The 17,855-nt window shown below is 47.9% G+C and overlaps 1 protein-coding gene across 12 annotated transcripts in view; it reads left to right on the top strand.

Moving 5' to 3' along the window:
• ARSG (arylsulfatase G) overlaps nucleotides 1–17,855 on the top strand; it is an 84,333-nt gene that overhangs the window by 64,647 nt on the left and 1,831 nt on the right. For 10 of the 12 annotated variants that reach the window (XM_073311673.1, XM_073311675.1, XM_073311674.1 and 7 more), the window contains 2 exons: nucleotides 7,451–7,571; nucleotides 17,652–17,742. In XM_073311673.1, coding sequence (XP_073167774.1) covers nucleotides 7,451–7,571; nucleotides 17,652–17,742 — 212 coding nt within the window. Of the gene's footprint in view, nucleotides 1–3,323; nucleotides 3,527–3,850; nucleotides 3,944–7,450; nucleotides 7,572–17,651; nucleotides 17,743–17,855 lie in introns of those variants that run through there. The other 2 variants (XM_073311681.1, XM_073311683.1) reach the window with 2 other exon arrangements.

Genomic DNA, 17,855 nt, shown 5'->3' with positions numbered 1-17,855 from the left:
ACTCGCCCCTGTGAGGAATGGCTGGGCTGTTCTCCCCACTGTACAGAGGGGAAACTGAGGCCCAGAGAGACTAAGTAACTTGCCCAAGGTCACAGAGGAAGTCTGTGAGTAAGCCAGGAATTGAATTGGTGTCTCCTGAGTCCCAGTCCAGGCAACTGCAAAACCCCCGGCGATGCAAAGCTGTTGTGTCCGGGACTTTTACTCTCTCATGACTGCAGGAGCCCAAGGGTAGGGGGCATGATGTGGCACTTCTACCATGGCCCAGAGGGACTCTTGCAATCAGGGTGGAAATTACCAGCCCGAGTGGCTAATCTGACCTGTGCTGCAGGCTGAGGTGACACTTGCCAGGCCCAGGATAGGGTTCCCACCAGCTACACTCCCCATCAGTCCCTGTGCCCACCTCAGATTGGTGCAGGAATTAACTCTCCTCCCCTGGGCCTTATACTGAGACGTAGTTACTCCAGCTGGAGATGTGGGTGCTTTGAACATCTGAAAACCAGGCACTCAGTGTCTCAGGCTGATGAATAAAGCAGCTCATCTGAGCTGGGCATTCAGAATTAGTGGATGCTTTTGGAAATGTTGGCCTCAGTCCTTCTTCGCCTCCATTTCACCCCCCTGTTAAGTGGGAATGATAAACCTTCTCCATTGCACAGAGGTGTGGCCAAGATTCATTAGCTAACGTCTGTGCAGCATGCCATGTATTTCTGTCCCCTGCACTGGCAAGGGCATGGTCCCAAGGACTGTCTGGATGGGTCTTTCCCTTCTCTTGTCCTGTGATCCCAACTGGCATTGGAGAGCATAGGTGCTACCTGAAATGATCACCTTGAAGGAGGGGAAGATGCAACACGCCAAGCCCAGGAAATGCAAGCAGCTGGCTGCATTGTGAAAGAGGCACACCTGTATATTAGCTTGGCTGCACTCCAGTCTCTCGGTCAGGGATGCTAATGCAACCAGCACTACATGGTGCTGGGAAAGACTGTTGGGAGAACATCCTGGCCGGGAGGAGATGGAGCGTTCCTGTGGAGTTGTGAGCGATGGATCTGAGTGCAGGAGGAAGGTGCACGAGGTGAAATCTCCAGCCTCAATTAAAGCAGTCAAGGTTAAGGCTTTGCTCCCATTGGGGAAGAAGCCAAGCAGCATTTTTATGTGACTGGGAAACCTCTCTGTGGATGAAGGTTGCCCCTCACCCTCAAAGGATGGTGATTCAGAAGGCCATTGTGGAGTGAGGTTTGGAGGCCCATGTGGAGTGTAATCTCTTAAAGACCTGATCCTGCAGCAGAATTCTACATGCAGAGAGCTCCCATTTACATATGGGCCCTTTTCTTGCATAAGCCCGGCAGGATCGGACCCTTTATGGATTATACTGTAGAAGCTCCTTCAGATTCATTGGGCTGGCTTCAGAATGCCCTGCACTGAGTCTGTACTCTGTGCGGCTATCCTGGGCAGAGCAGTGCTAAGCAAGGCTTGAAGGAAGTCTAGGTCAGTGGACAGCAAGGCACAGAGCCGTGGACAGCAAGTCAGAACTGAACAAAAACATGCTGAGGCACTCTGTATTCTTTTACACACACGTTGTCGTCCTGTGTGCCAGGGCAAACATGCAGCTACTAGCTTGTTTCCACTGAAATCTGCCGTGGCTAACTGTTTTGCTTAAAGAACAGGAGGACTTGTGGCACCTTAGAGTCTGACCCATTTATCTGAGCATGAGCTTTCGTGAGCTACGGCTCACTTCATCGGATGCATCCTGTGGAAAATACAGAAGATGTTTTTATACACACAAAACCATGAAAAAATGGGTGTTTACCACTACAAAAGGTTTTCTCTCCCCCCACCCCACTCTCCTGCTGGTAATAGCTTATCTAAAGTGATCACTCTCCTTACAAATACATCTTCTGTATTTTCCACAGTATGCATCCGATGAAATGAGCTGTAGCTCACGAAAGCTCAGGCTCAAATAAATTGGTTAGTCTCTAAGGTGCCACAAGTCCTCCTTTTCTTTTTGCGAATACAGACTAACACGGCTGCTACTCTGAAACCTGTTTTGCTTAATGAAATTTAACTAGTAGAGCTTGCCATGACTTTACCATTCTCCTCACTAGTCAAAAGTAGGGCCTTGAAGTAGGTCACTGGGACTAGTAAGAAGCAAATTGCACCATCCTTTACTACACACTCTCTTGGCAAAATTCTGCAGATTGAGCAAAGCTATTCTGCAGTATTTTTTGCAGGGACAGGTGTGTATCTTGCTTAATAGCTCTTTATTGCTGCATAGCTGTCTACATTGTACCATCATCAGCAAAATATGGTTTGAGGTGGACTTAAAGAGAAAGGCTTTTACTGTCATGATGTCATCTAGCATCCTTGTGAGCTACTTGCTGTTCTGCTTCATTGATTTTTTTGAAATATTCAGCCTGGTTCTTTCCCTACAATGAGTTGGAAGAAATACTTGTAGAGTCAGAACTTCCAGTGTTGTTCAAATAAACATGGACCCTAAGCAGAAAGTTTGAATGGCTTTATTTACCCACAGGTCTCCTTATAAGTGTTTGTTATGTAGGCAAAAGCATCTTCCCCTTTCAGTACTGCCACATTTTCCTAGCTTTACTTCTGAGATTCATCCTCTTGCACCACATTGGCCTTCACACAGCTCTTGGAAGGTCGCATATGTGTATTGCACAGGCAGGACCGGCTCTAGGCACCAGCAAAACAAGCATGTCCTTGGGGCGGCACAATTCCAGGGGTGGCATATTGGCCACCCTTTTCTTTTTGCTTGGGGTGGCAAGAAACTTAGAGCCGGCCCTGTGCACAGCGGCAAATGCACATTCACCTAGAGAGATTTGGTCCCCCGTGTACTAAATTGTCAGGAACAGCTGCATTGATTCTTAGCCAAGGAAGTGGGTTTTGTGTTTTGGATGTTGCCATCCCAGGGAAGGAGGTGCCATCCCTTATATTTATTGCAGGCACCTTCAAAATACCAAAGGTAACTTGACACAAGAGCTAAAGTGCAAATTGTTAACCCTTTCAGTCTAGAGCTGACCCCAAGCAGAGTTGTTGCAGTGTATTTATGCTGGTTGACCTGGCTGGGGAGTGGTTCATGGCTGGAGTTTCGTCAACAGTCTTAGAAGTCTCTTCTTCCCTTGATATGCACGTCCAGCTTGTGTCTTCCCAGCTCAGCAGTCAGCGAACTCTGAATCCTGAGATACCAGCTAAGAAAGAGCTCTTGTGTTAGAGCTGAAGACCTGGAACATTGACAGGAAAGATGAATTGTCATCAAAGGTTCTGTTACAGCATGAAACCTCCTGACATCTGTGATCTGCACTTCATATCTGCAGGGGATGCTGGAACGTGATACCCCCGGAGAACTCTGAAACCTTCATGATCAAAAGCCAGTCACAGGGGAGACTGCTCACAGGGGGATGGGGGAAAGAGATTGACAGCAACAACTGGAGTCACAGTGTCACATGCAACATAGAGCGTAGGAATAAGGGCGTTACGAACTCAAAGCTTGGCTCCCATTCAAGGCCCACAAAACTGGGTGAGCCTGAGCTGTGTTATGGAATAACCCCAGGCGTGTGTGGTTTCAAGACAGATCGCACCAGCCCTGAGTTTAGACTGTAAACTCTTCAGAGCAGAGTTTTATGAGTTTGCCCAGTACCTAGCATGAAGGGGCCCTGTGGGCACTCCTGTGTAAACATTAAATCATCCCGCAAAGGCATCTGCCTGTGAGGCTGTGAAGGTCCCTTTGCAGAATCGGGACCATGGTCAAGAGCTGTGACTTGGTGAAATGTGGTTGTTTCTAACATGGCCAACGGGTCTCATGTGCCCCTCTCACATATCCCTGTTTTCTCCCCTTACACAGTCCCTTTCCAGCGTTGAGTCTCTGATCATTTCCACTGGCCTGGCTGCTGTTTCCGACCCGTTTTTGGCATAACGTCTTGAAATTGTTCTGAGAGGTAATGCTAAGGGCCGGATCCTGAGAGGTGCAGAGCATCTGCAGCTCGCCTGGCCAGCAGGGGGAGCTGCTGGCAGGTGGCAGCCTCGGGGTTGGCTCCATGGGAGCCGTAGGCCATGTCTACACTACGGTCGTTGAGGCAGTGTAGCTACAGCACTGCGACCCCCTGCAGTGATGGAAGGGGGTTTTCCATTGGTGTAGGAACCCCACCTCCCCTAGCAACGGTCGCTAGGTTGATGGAACCTTGTTGGCCTGGGTGGGATTCCCCCGGGGATGAGGCCTGAGTGTTCTCTGGTTGGAGCCTGACTTATTTAACAGCCTCCTCGCTTGCCTCACCCATCAGCCAGCCTCTAGGAGAGGGTGTTAGACTGAGCCTGCCTTTCTGCTCTCCTCGGCGTTGTTTGGCTGCTCGGTCTCTTAGCAGCCGGAGAAATAGGAGCTTCAGGTTCCTCTGCTTCCAGCTCACGCAACTGGGATAGTACCAATGGGCCCAGGCCAGAAGTGCTCACTCAGGCAAAACTCCTGTTGTGTCCAGTCATGCTCCTTGACTTCCGTGGGAGTGCGGGAGTGCTGGTTGAGTCAGGAGTTCAGGCCTGGGCCCTGTAATACCTGGCACTCTTACTGCGGCTTGGCATGGCACTTCTGCTCCAGCCCAGAGCACAATAGTAGCAATCCACCCCCCAGGGCCTCTGTGAGACAGGGACGTTGTAGGGTTGTTTTGCCTTCCTTGGGCCTGGTAAGCTAAGACGCAGGTTAAGCTAGTTCCCTGAGATCACAAGGAGTCAGCAGCAGGACTCGGAGCTCCTGCCAGTGGGGTTTGTGTCTGATCAGTGGAACCTGCCCGCCGCTAACGTTTACTTCCTAAAGCGGAGGTGTTTACCCACCTGGCTCAGCCCAGCTGCCTGGAGGTCCGAGAGGCCGAAGGAGCTCTTCCCACCCTGGCCAACTCCATCATACGTCTGTAAGTGCTGTGACTGGGACAGAGACCTTTCTGGATTTTCAGCAAGCAGGGAGTTACCACCCTGTTCAGGTGCCTTAGGCATGCGGGGGATAAGAGCCTTTGAGAACACGCAGCGCTTTCCAGGCAGCTGTTCTCGGGCTGGGAGTTATCTGTTCTTGTGTCCAACGCCCTTTACCGCCTCAAGAATAAACCCCTGAGGAGGAGAATGTGCTGATGAAAGAGAGGTGCTTTCATTGCTGATCCGCACTGCTGTTTTGCGCCAGCGATGGAAGCCCTGTGCCCCGATTCTTGCAGCCTTGTTGTAACTCTTGTGGGAGCCTAGCGTAAGGGGCCTTCTCGAAGCTACTTGCTAGAGGTTTCAGAGTCAAAGCAGCACAGGCTACAGGTTTCATAGGGTCCCAAACTCCCAGTTACCATGGAAAGTCAATGGGAGTTAAGTGCCTAACTCCTTTAGCCCTCTTTAAAACCCCAAGCCCCTGTGCTTCTTACCGAAGCAGGTCATGAACACCGTTGGGCTCTTACCTGGTTGTTTTCATCTGCAAGTCTTGAAGCACTTTTAAACATGAAATGTTTCTCCTCTCCTTGTGCACGTGGTCCAGGGAGCTCTGGGGAATGTCACTGATCCATGCTGACATCCTGTTTCCTTTATAAGGGACTGGGGGCTGCCATGGGAGGACACATCTGTCCCCAGAGTTGGTACATAGCTTGTTTTGATCATGCTAGATTGCCAGGTGCTCATGCTCACCGGCAGCTAAGGTGGCTGTCCACGCCAGAGGATGGTAGGAATCATATGTGGCCCTCAGGGAGTGAATTCATATTTGTGCCAACAACAGGAAGGATTAGAAGGGAAACAGAGCTACAGAAAGTGAGGGTTAGATGAGGGGAAACAGAGATGCAGAGAGCTAGATTTGCTGCTGATCTCACTGGAGTTGTGCCTGCTTATAACAGTGATGAATTTGGCCTAGAAAGTATAAATGAATTCCACAAGGCTACACAAGAAGTCAGTAGCAGAGGCAAGAGCTTAGGCGTTCCTGGTCCCTATCCCATGCTCAGTCCATCAGACCATGTTCATGTACAATCAGCACATTAAAAGTTGGCTGCAGTCCACAAACAGCAGGCAGAAGCTCCCACCCTTCCTGTTCCTGGCCTTACCGGTCTATACTGTGCAGCTCCTGGGTGGCAGGATGCCTGTTCCTCTGTGTGTGTCACACCCTGAGCAGGATCTTAGTACATGGAGTAACCAAGAATTAGCCCAGAGCAGTATTTTGTGGCTGAGCTGTAACCCCCTGAAAAGAGAGGATGATGGTGGAAATGCTGACGGCTTTTCAGTATAAGGGCACAAAACAGCACTGCTCTCATTTTCCAGTTTGGTTTCTATGGTTCCTGTGTGCGATGCGTAAGTGAGACCACATTTTCCTAGGTTACAGGATCTGCTGTGACTGGAGTGAAAAGTGACTGAGTTAGCACTTTCCCTTCAGAAGGGAACTTGGCACCTTTCTGGGGAACTTCATAAAGGGTTATGTGGCCCTGCCACAACTGCAGTATCTCTGGCCAGCTTCCTCTTTGATGTGGACTCCCAGGTATCCGAGAACCTGGAGGCCCAAAGGATTCCTCTGTGAGTGCAGTGCTTCTGTGTTCCTTTCTGGCAGGAGATACTCAGCCATGCCAGCAGAGGGGATGAACTAGGCGTTAGGGCATGGCCTGGCACGTGGGAGAATTGGGGTTCAAATCCCACCTGATTATTGTGCGTACTGGGGTAGCACCTAGGTGTTGTACAAACACAGGACAAAAAGACCTCCCTGCCCCAGGGAGCATCTCTGCCACAGACGCTCTATGTGACCGTAGGTCTCCGTCTGTGACGATAATGCTTCCTAACCTCCCGTGAGTGATGTGAGGACAAATTGAGTGAGGATAGTGAGGTGCTCAGGTGCTACAGAGGTGGAAAAGACCAATAAGTACCTCGAGAGAAACTACGTTCCCTAACAGCTCCAGCCCCGTTCTACAGGGATGCTGGGTATAGCCCATTTTGACCCATTGTCCCATATTTTAGTAGTGAAATTGTTTAGTGTCTCCTGTCGCTGTTGGGCACAGGCCTCTGAGCTCTTTCCAGTTGCTGTGTTCTTTGGCAGATTGATCTGTGTAAGATGTGCTGGCTCATCTCACACACATGTGCTCACTATCCTAAAAAGATGCTAATCACTATGGCATATAAGGCAATTGCGTCTCCCGTACAGAGCATGCCCACAGCAAGCTGTGCCTCACGTTACCAGGGCTCTTTCATTAAATACGCAGAGGCTAGGGATTCTGGCAGGCTTCTTGGATGGGTGCCCTTACTCACAAGTGCCATTAGCTTTGATAAGCAGCAGGATTGAATTCCTGTGTTCCCCCAGCATCCAGGCCCACATATGCCCCAACATTCCTGTTAGGCCTGGGAAGGGCTCGCTGGGGGACAGGCTCAACTTCTTTTGCTCCAAGCTCAGGGTGTGGATGGGATTTTTCCAGGACGTTGCATCCATGTTTTAATGAAATCTTCCTCTCTGCTCCAGCACCACAGACATTTTCCCCACCTTGGTGTCCCTGGCAAAGGCAAGCCTCCCTCCCAACAGGCGCTTCGATGGTTCAGACGTGTCTGAGATTCTCTTTGGGCAGTCGCAGCAAGGGCACAAGGTATGTAGTGGACTCTCTTCAAGGTTCAGCTGCAGGGGGAATTACAGACACCACCTCAGTGAGGGTTAGTTGTTAGGCCTTGTGCATGCGAGCATTACCATTGGGGCCGTCACGGTGGGAATGCTGCTGTGGACAGCTTGGCACCACTTTAACCACTGTGTCATCTAGTCATGCGGTGGTACAATGGTGGGAAATTCTACTGTGGACCCAGCTTCCGTAGGGATGTGGTTTGATTGGCGAGGGGGGGGGAGCAGTGGAGTGCAGAGGGCTAGTTAGCATAATGAATCTACTGTTCATTCCCTATCTCCCAGACTCCCATCCCAGCTCATTTTGAGGTCTTATGTAAATTGGCTCTGACTGGCCTCAGGTCTGACATCACATGACAGGACTCCATATTACCAACTGCCCAGCATTACTTGGCATCATTCAAGAGAGATCTGAAGCTGAGCTAGCCTGGAATCTGAGCTGCCTCTTCACTCAAGACAGGGTGGTCTCTTCAGGGCACTGTGGAGATTGCCGGGAACTGGTGGAAGGGTTGAAGAAGAATCTGCGATGGCTTGATTTTATTTGTAGTACACAGTAGTAGCACCGAGAAGTCTCAGCTGAGATTCCAGGCATGATACAGACATACAATGAGATACAGTGCCTGTCCCCAAGAGTTTATCATGCAAGTAGACAAGATAGACCAGCATAGGAGGGGATGGTGGACTTGTTTGAAGTCACACAGCGCATCAGTGGACAAGCCAGAAATAGAACCCAGGTCTCCTGGCTACCCACTGGACCACACTCCATTAGCAGCAAGATGGCAGTTACAAATTAACCTTACCAAATTTGGAACTGCACATTTCTGTGGGCTCCTTTGGCATTTCCCAGCTTGGCCAGAATGTCACAGACTGGATTTCATGGCAGAGGTGGGGTGGGGCAGGGCAGGGCAGGACAGAAAATATTTTTTTAAAAGAGTAGTTAAAACTTGATTTGTACACTGAGCAGTTTGGTTAGCGGGGGTGTGTGGCCCATCAATGTGGCATTACGGGCTAAAGTGCAGAACTTGGCCCTTGCCCCATTCCTTTTTTGCTTTGCAGTTGACCTTTCAGATCTTTCTCCCTGTGCATTTCATGGCTGAGATGCAGTGATAAGAATGCCATCCCATGTGATATTTGGGTCGCTGTAGCACTAGAATTAGAGATAAACAAAGATCCCAGGCACTTGAAGCCAGTAGCGTGAGTCTGTCTTGATTTGACAAACAGGGTCACGATTAAGCTCCTATTCGTTCTGAGTCCTGGCTTGCGCAATATGTCCATTATCAATTTGTAAGTAGGGCAGCCAGTCCCGTATCCTGCAGCTTTCAGTCCACATGACAATAGGACCTTCTCACAGCTCACTAACGCATGAGAAATGCAGTTAGCAGGACAGCCATTACACGGACACATTTTCCGAGTGTTACACAAGATTTTGGCTGCAGAACTCCAGTGGGCTTTAATGAGCATCCCACAACTAAAGTCTTGCTCTTTGCTTTGAAAGTCTGCCCTGCTGGGAGCTTCTCAATCTGGCTCCCGGTAGGGATTTTGGATTTGCTCTCCAAGTCCATTGCGTATTTGGAATTTAATATTTTTTATGGAACCCTTTGTTGACTCCTAAGATAAACAACGGAGGTGGGGGAGATATGGCGAAAGCCCATTTGGCTGTATGAGTTTTGATAGACCTTATTATAATGAGGTTATAGTGATGGGCCACTGTGAAATGCTACAATTAGCAGAGCATGTCCAGTACTTAAGCAATAGTCAGGGAATTAACCATCTCGAGTGGTTATTTGCCCAGTAGTGGCTGAAAGCCTGCAGGCAGTTCCAGAGAAATATAATAGCCATGATAGATGAGCATGGGCTTGGGAATTTCCAAAAGTGTGGGGAGAGGAAACTGAAGGGGGCGTAAGAGGCTGCGGACGGGTCACAAAGAAGAAATGATAGACAGGCAGTCCATAGTGGGTCGGGGGAAGCAGAGACTGCAGGGCAATAGAAAATGCAGTGCGGCTCAGGGTAGCCGTGCTACAGGACAATAGAGAACGCAGTGCTCAGGACTGCAGGGTAATAGAGAGTGTGGTGCTGGCTTGGGGGTAATACAGAGCACCGTGCTGGATTGGGGCAGCAGCACTGGGGCTGCAGGCTACGAGGCAGTGCTACAGAGAACTGCCCGGGAATGTTGCTACCCAAAGGAATAAGTTACATTTTGACCTTAAACCCTAGATTGTCATAATAGCAACAAATATTGAAAGGTTGCATTGGGTACTAATTTAGTTTGACTGTTGTCTCCTGTTTACCGCCTGTCTGATGTGCGCTGTCTGTGGTTACTCACTGATTAATATCACACTCCTGCCTCAAACTACTTGCGTTCCTGAGAAAGCCTCCGGACTCCTAGCATTTCAGGGTAGGAAATTGGGATGGGATGGGAAACTGTTGTGTTTCTGGCTCCTTTCCCTGCCTGTACAGGGTTGGCCCCATGCTGCATTTTGCTAGAGTTTTGTCCTGCCCTATTCTAAATATCCCCACGGAGATGATAACACGGAAGGCCTTGGCTTTGTGGCCTTTCAAATGATCAGCTTGTGTCTTTTGAGCACTCCCTTAAAGGTGAGCGGGTTTTGTAATTCTCCCTGGAGGTACATAGGGGATGAATTAACCCTGTCAGGGCCAGACCCTCCCGGGTTTAGGAAACTGTTTGATTAAATGTGGATCAAACAGTAGATTGCTATTTCTAGGACAAGGACAACCCTTTCAGCCAGTTTTGGTCTCAGCTCCCTGCCTTTTGTAACCAGGGATTGCTGTTGCCATTTCCAGTGTGTTCTCTGTCTGCGAGCTAGACACTGGTGCACTCCTGAACCATAGTCCAAACCAGCAGCCCCACCAGTTGTGTTTGAAGTTGCCTGGCTCCCCATCCTTTAGCCAGCTGAGACTTGAGTTGTTCCAGCCAATTGGATACATTTGGTCTGGTGTGTGCTACGCCCTGCAGAGAGAGAAGTAGGCAAGTCTATCAAAGCAATCCAGCGCCTCGGAGTTTATGCATTATATTCTAATAAGGAGACATCCATGGGTCAGCAATCACTTGGCCTTGTGCCTCCCAACACACTCATGCTGGAGAGCTGCTTGCATGTCTACTGTACCTCCCTGCTTGAGTGCATATAGCCAAGTACTTTGCAATGAAAATCTACTCCCTTTTATCTTGTACTTGTGAGCCAGTGATAGCAAAACTGCCTTTGATGTTACAGGCTTTTCCTTGACACACATCCTCTCCGAACCAGTTCCTTTTATTTATTTATTTATTTTTGCAGCATCTGATTTATGCACAGTTCTGACGGCTGATTGGGGTGGTTGTTTTTATTTTGGAGGCAGTTGGCTGACTGCAGTGTCTGTACATCTCCTCACATTGTCTCACTCAGATATCCTTTGCTTTCCGCTCCAACAGCACCTATATTCCCTAGCAGTACCACCTAGGCCACTTCTGGAACTGCAGCCAGTGCCCTGTTTTGAATAAGGTTTGTTAGCAGTAAAAACAAATCATACAAAATGTATCATGGATACAAGCATCAGACAAATAGGTTTTTTTCAGTAGATTAATGTCGAAGGAATATTCCTGATGCCCGCTTAGTAATAGAAACATACTAAGTAGTTTAGTTCAAACTTAAAATGATCATGTTTTTTTTTAATAAAAAAGTCATGAATCACTAGACATGTAACGTACCTGGTAGTAATGGGTTGCAATTCTCTAGACTAGAGCCATTCATCAGAGGGCTTCAGTTAAGATGAGCAATTTACCTGTGCAGTAAGAATTGTAATAGACGTTTTAGAGATGAAAACATCAAGGAGTCCGGTGGCATCTTAAAGACTAACATATTTATTTGGGCATAATCTTTTGGGTGTAAAAAACTCACTTCTTCAGATGCATGGAGTGAAAATTACAGATACAGGCATAAATATATATTGACACATGAAGAGAAGGGAGTTACCTTACCTTTAGAGATGGTTAACCTGAGTATAACAATACCAGCAAACCTTTCAAGTGTAGACAAGGCCATATACTTGTACTGCCTATTCCTCGTCCTGCATAGGGATAAGCCATACTGGTATATGGCAATTTATACTGATGTGACGGCATCCATGCTAGTCAGTGCACCACGTTCACGCAGTGCACCACGTTCACGCCACTGCAATAGTTAAATCAGTACAACTTTTGTGTGTAGACGAGACCTAATTTTAAGCATGCAGGGAGACCCGCTGGGCTTGATTCTCATTTATGCTAAGGGATTGTCTACACCAGGGGTTGGTAACCTTTCAGAAGCGGTGTGCCAAGGCTTCATTTATTCACTCTAATTTAAAGTTTCGCGTGCCAGTAATACATGTAAACATTTTTAGAAGGTCTCTTTCTATAAGTCTATAATATATAACTAAACTATTGTTAGGTTTCAGAGTAACAGCCGCGTTAGTCTGTATTCGCAAAAAGAAAGTTGTATGTCAAGTAAATAAGGTTTTTAAAATGTTTAAGAAGCTTCATTTAAAATGAAATTAAAATGCAGAGCCCCTCAGACCGGTGGCCAGGACCCGGGCCGTGTGAGTGCCACCGAAAATCAGCTTGCGGGCCGCCTTTGGCACGCGTGCCACAGGTTGCCTACCCCGGGTCTACACACTGGGGTAACGTGCTGACAGAGGTGTGATGTCTAAAACACACTGACATGTTACACGTTAATTCGTCCATGTAGACCCTGCTGGTGCACTTTAACATAATGCTGTTTGGAACAGCACTACATTAAGCACACGAGGGAACCTTTAGTTCGACCAGCAGGATCAACATGGAACAATTAATGCTCCATGTTAGCGCGCTTTAGAAATCACACCCCTGTACAGCGCATTATTCCACCGTGAAGACAAGCCCTAAGGCAGTTTATGTTGTCCAGCTACTTTAAAGGGGCCTTAATGGTGGATGTGAATGTATTATTAACTCCCACTTCAAGGCTCTTTTGTGCAGTGTACAGTGGCCTCAGTGTACGTGGAAATTTTTGCAGGAAAAAAATTATTTTTGATGACATTTTCTGGGTTTTTTTTTTAACAACAAAAAGCAGAACTCAAACCCTGGTTTTTTTTTTTTTAAACCAAAACCCAGTACCATAAACAGGTTTGAAAAGTGAAAGCAAAACCATTTTTTTGTTGAAAAACTGAGCGGTGGGGGTGGGGACTGTACAGGAAATGTCTATGAAAACAAAGCAAACCCAACGGTTTTTAAAGTTTCCCACCAAAACCTGGCATTTTTTGTGTAAAACATATTATGGCCTTCATTAGTGTGTTGATTTATCTGCCTTTTGCCCTGACAGACAACACACAGATGTAAAATCCCAGGGCATCAAAAAAGATAACAGTTCATAAAATGGAAATAGGAATCAGGGTCCATAAATTCAACAGACGTCAAAGTGATTTCAGAAAGAAGTGCTCTGTTTGGGAAGGGAACATGACCTAAAAACAAACGCCAATTGGAATTATTACTGTGGATGGGAGAATAATGTACATTTGAATTCTGTAGCTGCCATGTAGTCTCAGGGAGTCTAGGAAATGGAGAATAACTCTTGAAGCCATTGCCAAATTCTCTTTTGATTGCAGGTTGGTGTGGATCCTCCATGTTTTTCATGTGCATAGGGTTCTTTTGAATAAAAGCCAGCCAAATGTTAGTCAAACACCATATCTGATCAGATCAGTGGTTCAAACAGTCCAGTATCCCGTCTCTGACAGTTCAACCTGGTGCTTCAGAAGAAGGAGTAGATGTTTCATAAGAAACAGTTATGCAATAATATGGTAATAGGGGGCATTTCTTCCTGGCCACAAGCAATTATTGGTTGGCTTAGTGCCTGAAGCATGAGGGTTTATATCCTTTATACATTTGTATAATATCTAATGAAACTGCATGATGATGTTGGTCTAATATCTAATTCTGTTCAAATATCTGATCCTCCAGAACTTTTTCCCCATCTTGTAGCAGTGAGTTCAACAGATTAGTTATACATTACAGTAAAAAGCGTTTAATTGTAGCTGAAGATTTTTTTTTCACCTTCTAATTTTCTTGGGTGAAGTTTTCTTCCCCTCCCTCTTGTGTGTGGCTGGGTACATAATTTCCAGAGTGACAGGGAACAGTAAATACTGTAGGTGGAAGCTCAAGCTTTGATCACATCTGATAGGAAGAGGGGGGTTGAATTTTTAGAGACACTGTAAGATACTCCAAGGATGATATGGGCCTGACCCAGCCATCTGCTGTCTACACTACGGGGACTGGCATAAACCCATAGCTTAGCTTACCGCTTGTGATGGAAGTGGTTTTTCCCCGAGTGATGGTAGCTAGCTTGATGGAAGAATGTAGCTCCATCTACACCGAGGGGTAGGTCAGCATAACTAGTGATTTGGACATCATAATGGTGCTTTGGGGGTGTGGGTTTTTCACACTCCTGAACATGGTAGCTGAGGTGACCTACATTTTAGGTGTAGCCCAGGCCTAGAAGCGGCACGCTGAAGGGATATCTACACTTCACACCACGGGCAGTGGAAGGTAGAGTGTGTAGCTACGCACCACAGTGAAAAGCGGGCTACATGTGTCAGTGAAAGGCTATGGCAGCGACGAAAGGCTCTGGCAGTGGGGAACTGCTGGAGCTTTTCCCCACTGCCTCTACCCCGACAGAGCCTTTCCCTATGGTGGGGAAAGGCTCTGGCAGTGGGACACTACGCTGCTAAAAATAGCGGTGTAGACCGGGGAGCCCTGCTTGGGTGTGTAGAGAGCCGTGTCAGACACGTACCTGGGTACATACCCTAAGGTTCTGGCACTTGCCTAAGCTGTCTACACTGCTGTTTATACCTGTGCCGGGGGACTGTACTGTACACAGCGCCATTAGGAGTGTGCAGTATAGGCTTGCTGCCTTATGAATCCAGATCCTGTCCCTGAAGGGGTGGCCTTGGGTAAAGCATGTTCCCTTTGGTTGGGAAAGAAGAAAAGGGCAGAGTAGATGAGAAACAGCATTTCCATGACCTCCACTGTCCTGAGGAGAAGGCTCAGAATGCTGATTGGCTCCTCCTGAGGGGCTGTCACTTGTTTCCATTGTATTCTACTAAAATAGCCGCTCTTCAACAACATATTTTTCAGTCCTTCCCTCATTCCCCCCCCCCCCCCCCCGCTCTTTTCTTCAGACAAGCTGGGGCCTGCAAAAGGCCAGCATTAATCAGCATTCCAGAGCCTGAGCACTAAAGCTCTCCTGGTAACAGCGTTCCAAGGGCGGCTTAACAGAACCAGGGATTGCCTCCGCCAGAAAGGCTGACTGTGAGGATTTGGAGCACTTGTAAGCAGTTTAATATAAAGTCTCCAATAATGGTACCCAGCCAGGCAGGATACCATGGCGACGAGGGCCACAGAAATACCTAGAGGTCATGGTAATCCCAGCTCCTGAGGCTGCTCAGAGAGCAGTGGGCTGGAAGGATGCTAGATCCTACGAGCATCTACACTTCCCCCTGCATCTCTGGGGAGATTGGTGAATTTGTGTCTGTTCTACGATGACACCAGCTGAGCTGCGAGGCTAGCAGGAGCCTGTGCTGAAAGCTAGCTTCACTGCACTGTGCTCGTTTTCTCCTTCCCACCTACCTGAACCTTTTCCAGCCAGCAGGGTCTGGCTGCTCAGGGATTTGAGGGGGTAAGTCTGTTCTCAGCTCTGCCGCTGAGTCACGGCGTGACCTTGGGAAGTTGCTTAGCCTCACTGTGCCTCAGTTTCTCATCTGTCAAATGTCATCAGTAATTGTTTGTCAGACACTTGGAGGTCTTTGCCTGAAAGATGCCAAATATGGGCAGAGTATACCATCTGCAGGGGAGTCCTAAGGACATGAAATCAGGCCTGACTGCTTTGAGCTCCAGTATGTGCAAGCTATAGATAGTAAAAAAGAGGCAGCTATTCTACCTCGCTGCCGCCTGCCAGGAGAACGACACACCTGCAGTAAAGCATGTTGTTTGAAGAAGCTCCCCCTTGACAATGTCTTCTCAAAGTGCCACTGTGTGGTCTCCTTTCCCTTTTTTGGGACGCAAGAGGGCAGACACCTCACTGGTGTGTTATAGCTCTGTGAACCTCTGGGAGGCTTCTTGCTCCATAAAAGCGCATCGCGCTGGGACAACAAGGGCTTTTGCAAAGAGAAGACCAGATGTTGAGTCAAAGGGAGTTAAACACACTGAGTAGACACTGCCCAGTTGGACCCAGTCTCTGTTATGTTCTCCGCCTGCAACCTGCATATGAAAATGTTAAGATCCTGCTTTTTCCTCTGGGGGAAAATATAGTAGCCAATCTCTGAAAATGGAAAAATGTTCTAAAGTGTCATTTTTAGTTTGAATATGGGGGCAGTGCTGCCTGCCCATACTAGCCTGAGAGTGCTGGTCCCCTTGCCCCCAGTCCGGCTGCCGTGACAGCGGGGACACCTGCTAAGTAATCGTCTCACTGGTCAGCTGTGAACGTTCCTGCTAAACTTGGCACGACAGCTGCCTCCAGCTCCAGCAGATGTTTCTAATTTTTAGCCCAATGGAAACTTTATGAATCACTTCAACTCCTTCCCAGAGAGGAAACCTCTTGTGATTCATCCCCCTCTGGGACCACCACGGGGTTCCAAGCGGAGATTATCTGACTGACTGGCCGGCCAAGCTCCCTTGGCCCTGTCATTTTATTTTGCCTCAAGGGGATCATACAGTGTGGATTCAGGGTGTCATAAAGATTGAACTAGACACAATCCACCCCGCCCCCACTCCTTGTCACCTTAACTCCCCTTAATGGGTCTCTCTGTGTTTATGAAGGGAGACTTCCTTAGAATGGAATGAGTGACTCAGTGGAGATGAACTGTGCTGTTCCAATGCATGATCTAAGCCTCTGCTTCACAAGAGACATGAAGTCATTATGAACTTGTGGCTTGGTTGCTGGCCCCACAGAGCTGTAAAGGTCTCTTAGATGTCCCTGCCGCTAGCTGAGCCGTAATAATAGCAGGAAGGACCAGAATGCTCCTTGTTCTCACAGAGTCACACTGGAGGGGGATTCACAGGGAAAGTTACTGTAGAACGTGAGCTTGTGTTTGCTAAACACATTCCATTCGCTAGCCCCAAACGTTCTGCCAGTCCTCTTTGAAAGGCCTTGGTACTAGATAGTCCAGTTCATGTAACAAGGCTGGTATTGGAGTAGAAAACGCAGAGAATTTAACGTTAGTGGCGTGAAACCAGGGCAGCTTCTGTAGGGCTGTATAGAAACCTGTAAAAGCTGTACTGAGGCAGGGACAGAATGAGGTCGCTGTTAAAATTGATCATGTTTTAAGCCAAGCAGGAATAATGCCGTGGGCGCAGGTTGCCCCGTTGAGTTGCAGCTTCGGTGCCACAAGTACTCCTTTTCTTTTTAGGTTTGATCAGGTACAGCTACACTGGTATTGTTGGAACACCGACAAGCTCAGAGTACGTCTTTAGCGTTGTGCCATCTCCTAAAGAAACAGAAGGGTGTTAGCAACCCTTCCAAGGAGCTGCTACATTCTGGCTAGTCATATTCGTTCTTGCATTGACACCCTGTTAAGGATGAGATGTGAAAACAAGAGTGATTGTTATAAACAGGCAAAATGGTTGATCAGATCTCTAGTGCACAATTAGCGCCCGTCAGCTGTTCATCAGGGAAGGAAATGGACTCCAAGGGCCCTGCCTCAGGGAACAGGATATAAGAGAAAAGGTGAGAAAGGACGAATAAAAAACATCTAAGGAACCAGACCCAGTGTCTTACCTGGGCAAGCAGAACTCTCACAGCATGACATATGCAAGCCATACTCTGTCACCAGGGGATTGAAGCAAAGAAACAACAATGGCTCTTACTCTTCCATTTTGCTTCCAAAGTATGCTTGAGCCTCAAGACTTGTAATTTGGTGGGAAAGCAGAATGGCTGCCTCTGCAAGCACAGCCTGGTCTCCTCTGGGGCTGTGTCAGAGCTCAGGGCAGGAACAGATGAAATCTTACCCGGTATCCCCCTAAGTAAGGCTAACGTGTTGCCTTCTTTTCTTCCTGTAGACGTTGTTTCACCCCAACAGTGGAGCAGCTGGAAAGGACGGAGAGATAAAAGCGCTACGGCTGGCTCAATACAAGGCATTTTACACTACAGGTATAGTCTGTTTGAATTTAGGAAAAGCCCCTCCTCCAAAGGCCTACGTGCCCTTGGGGAGAGATTTAAAAATCCAGGCAGATTGGTACAAACAAGCACAAATCCAGGAGCCT

This window comes from Lepidochelys kempii, chromosome 14 (genome assembly GCF_965140265.1).
Source record: "Lepidochelys kempii isolate rLepKem1 chromosome 14, rLepKem1.hap2, whole genome shotgun sequence".
Lineage (NCBI taxonomy): Eukaryota > Metazoa > Chordata > Testudines > Cheloniidae > Lepidochelys > Lepidochelys kempii.
Note: the sequence above shows the minus strand (reverse complement) of the source record. Positions and strands in the feature narration are given on the sequence as shown.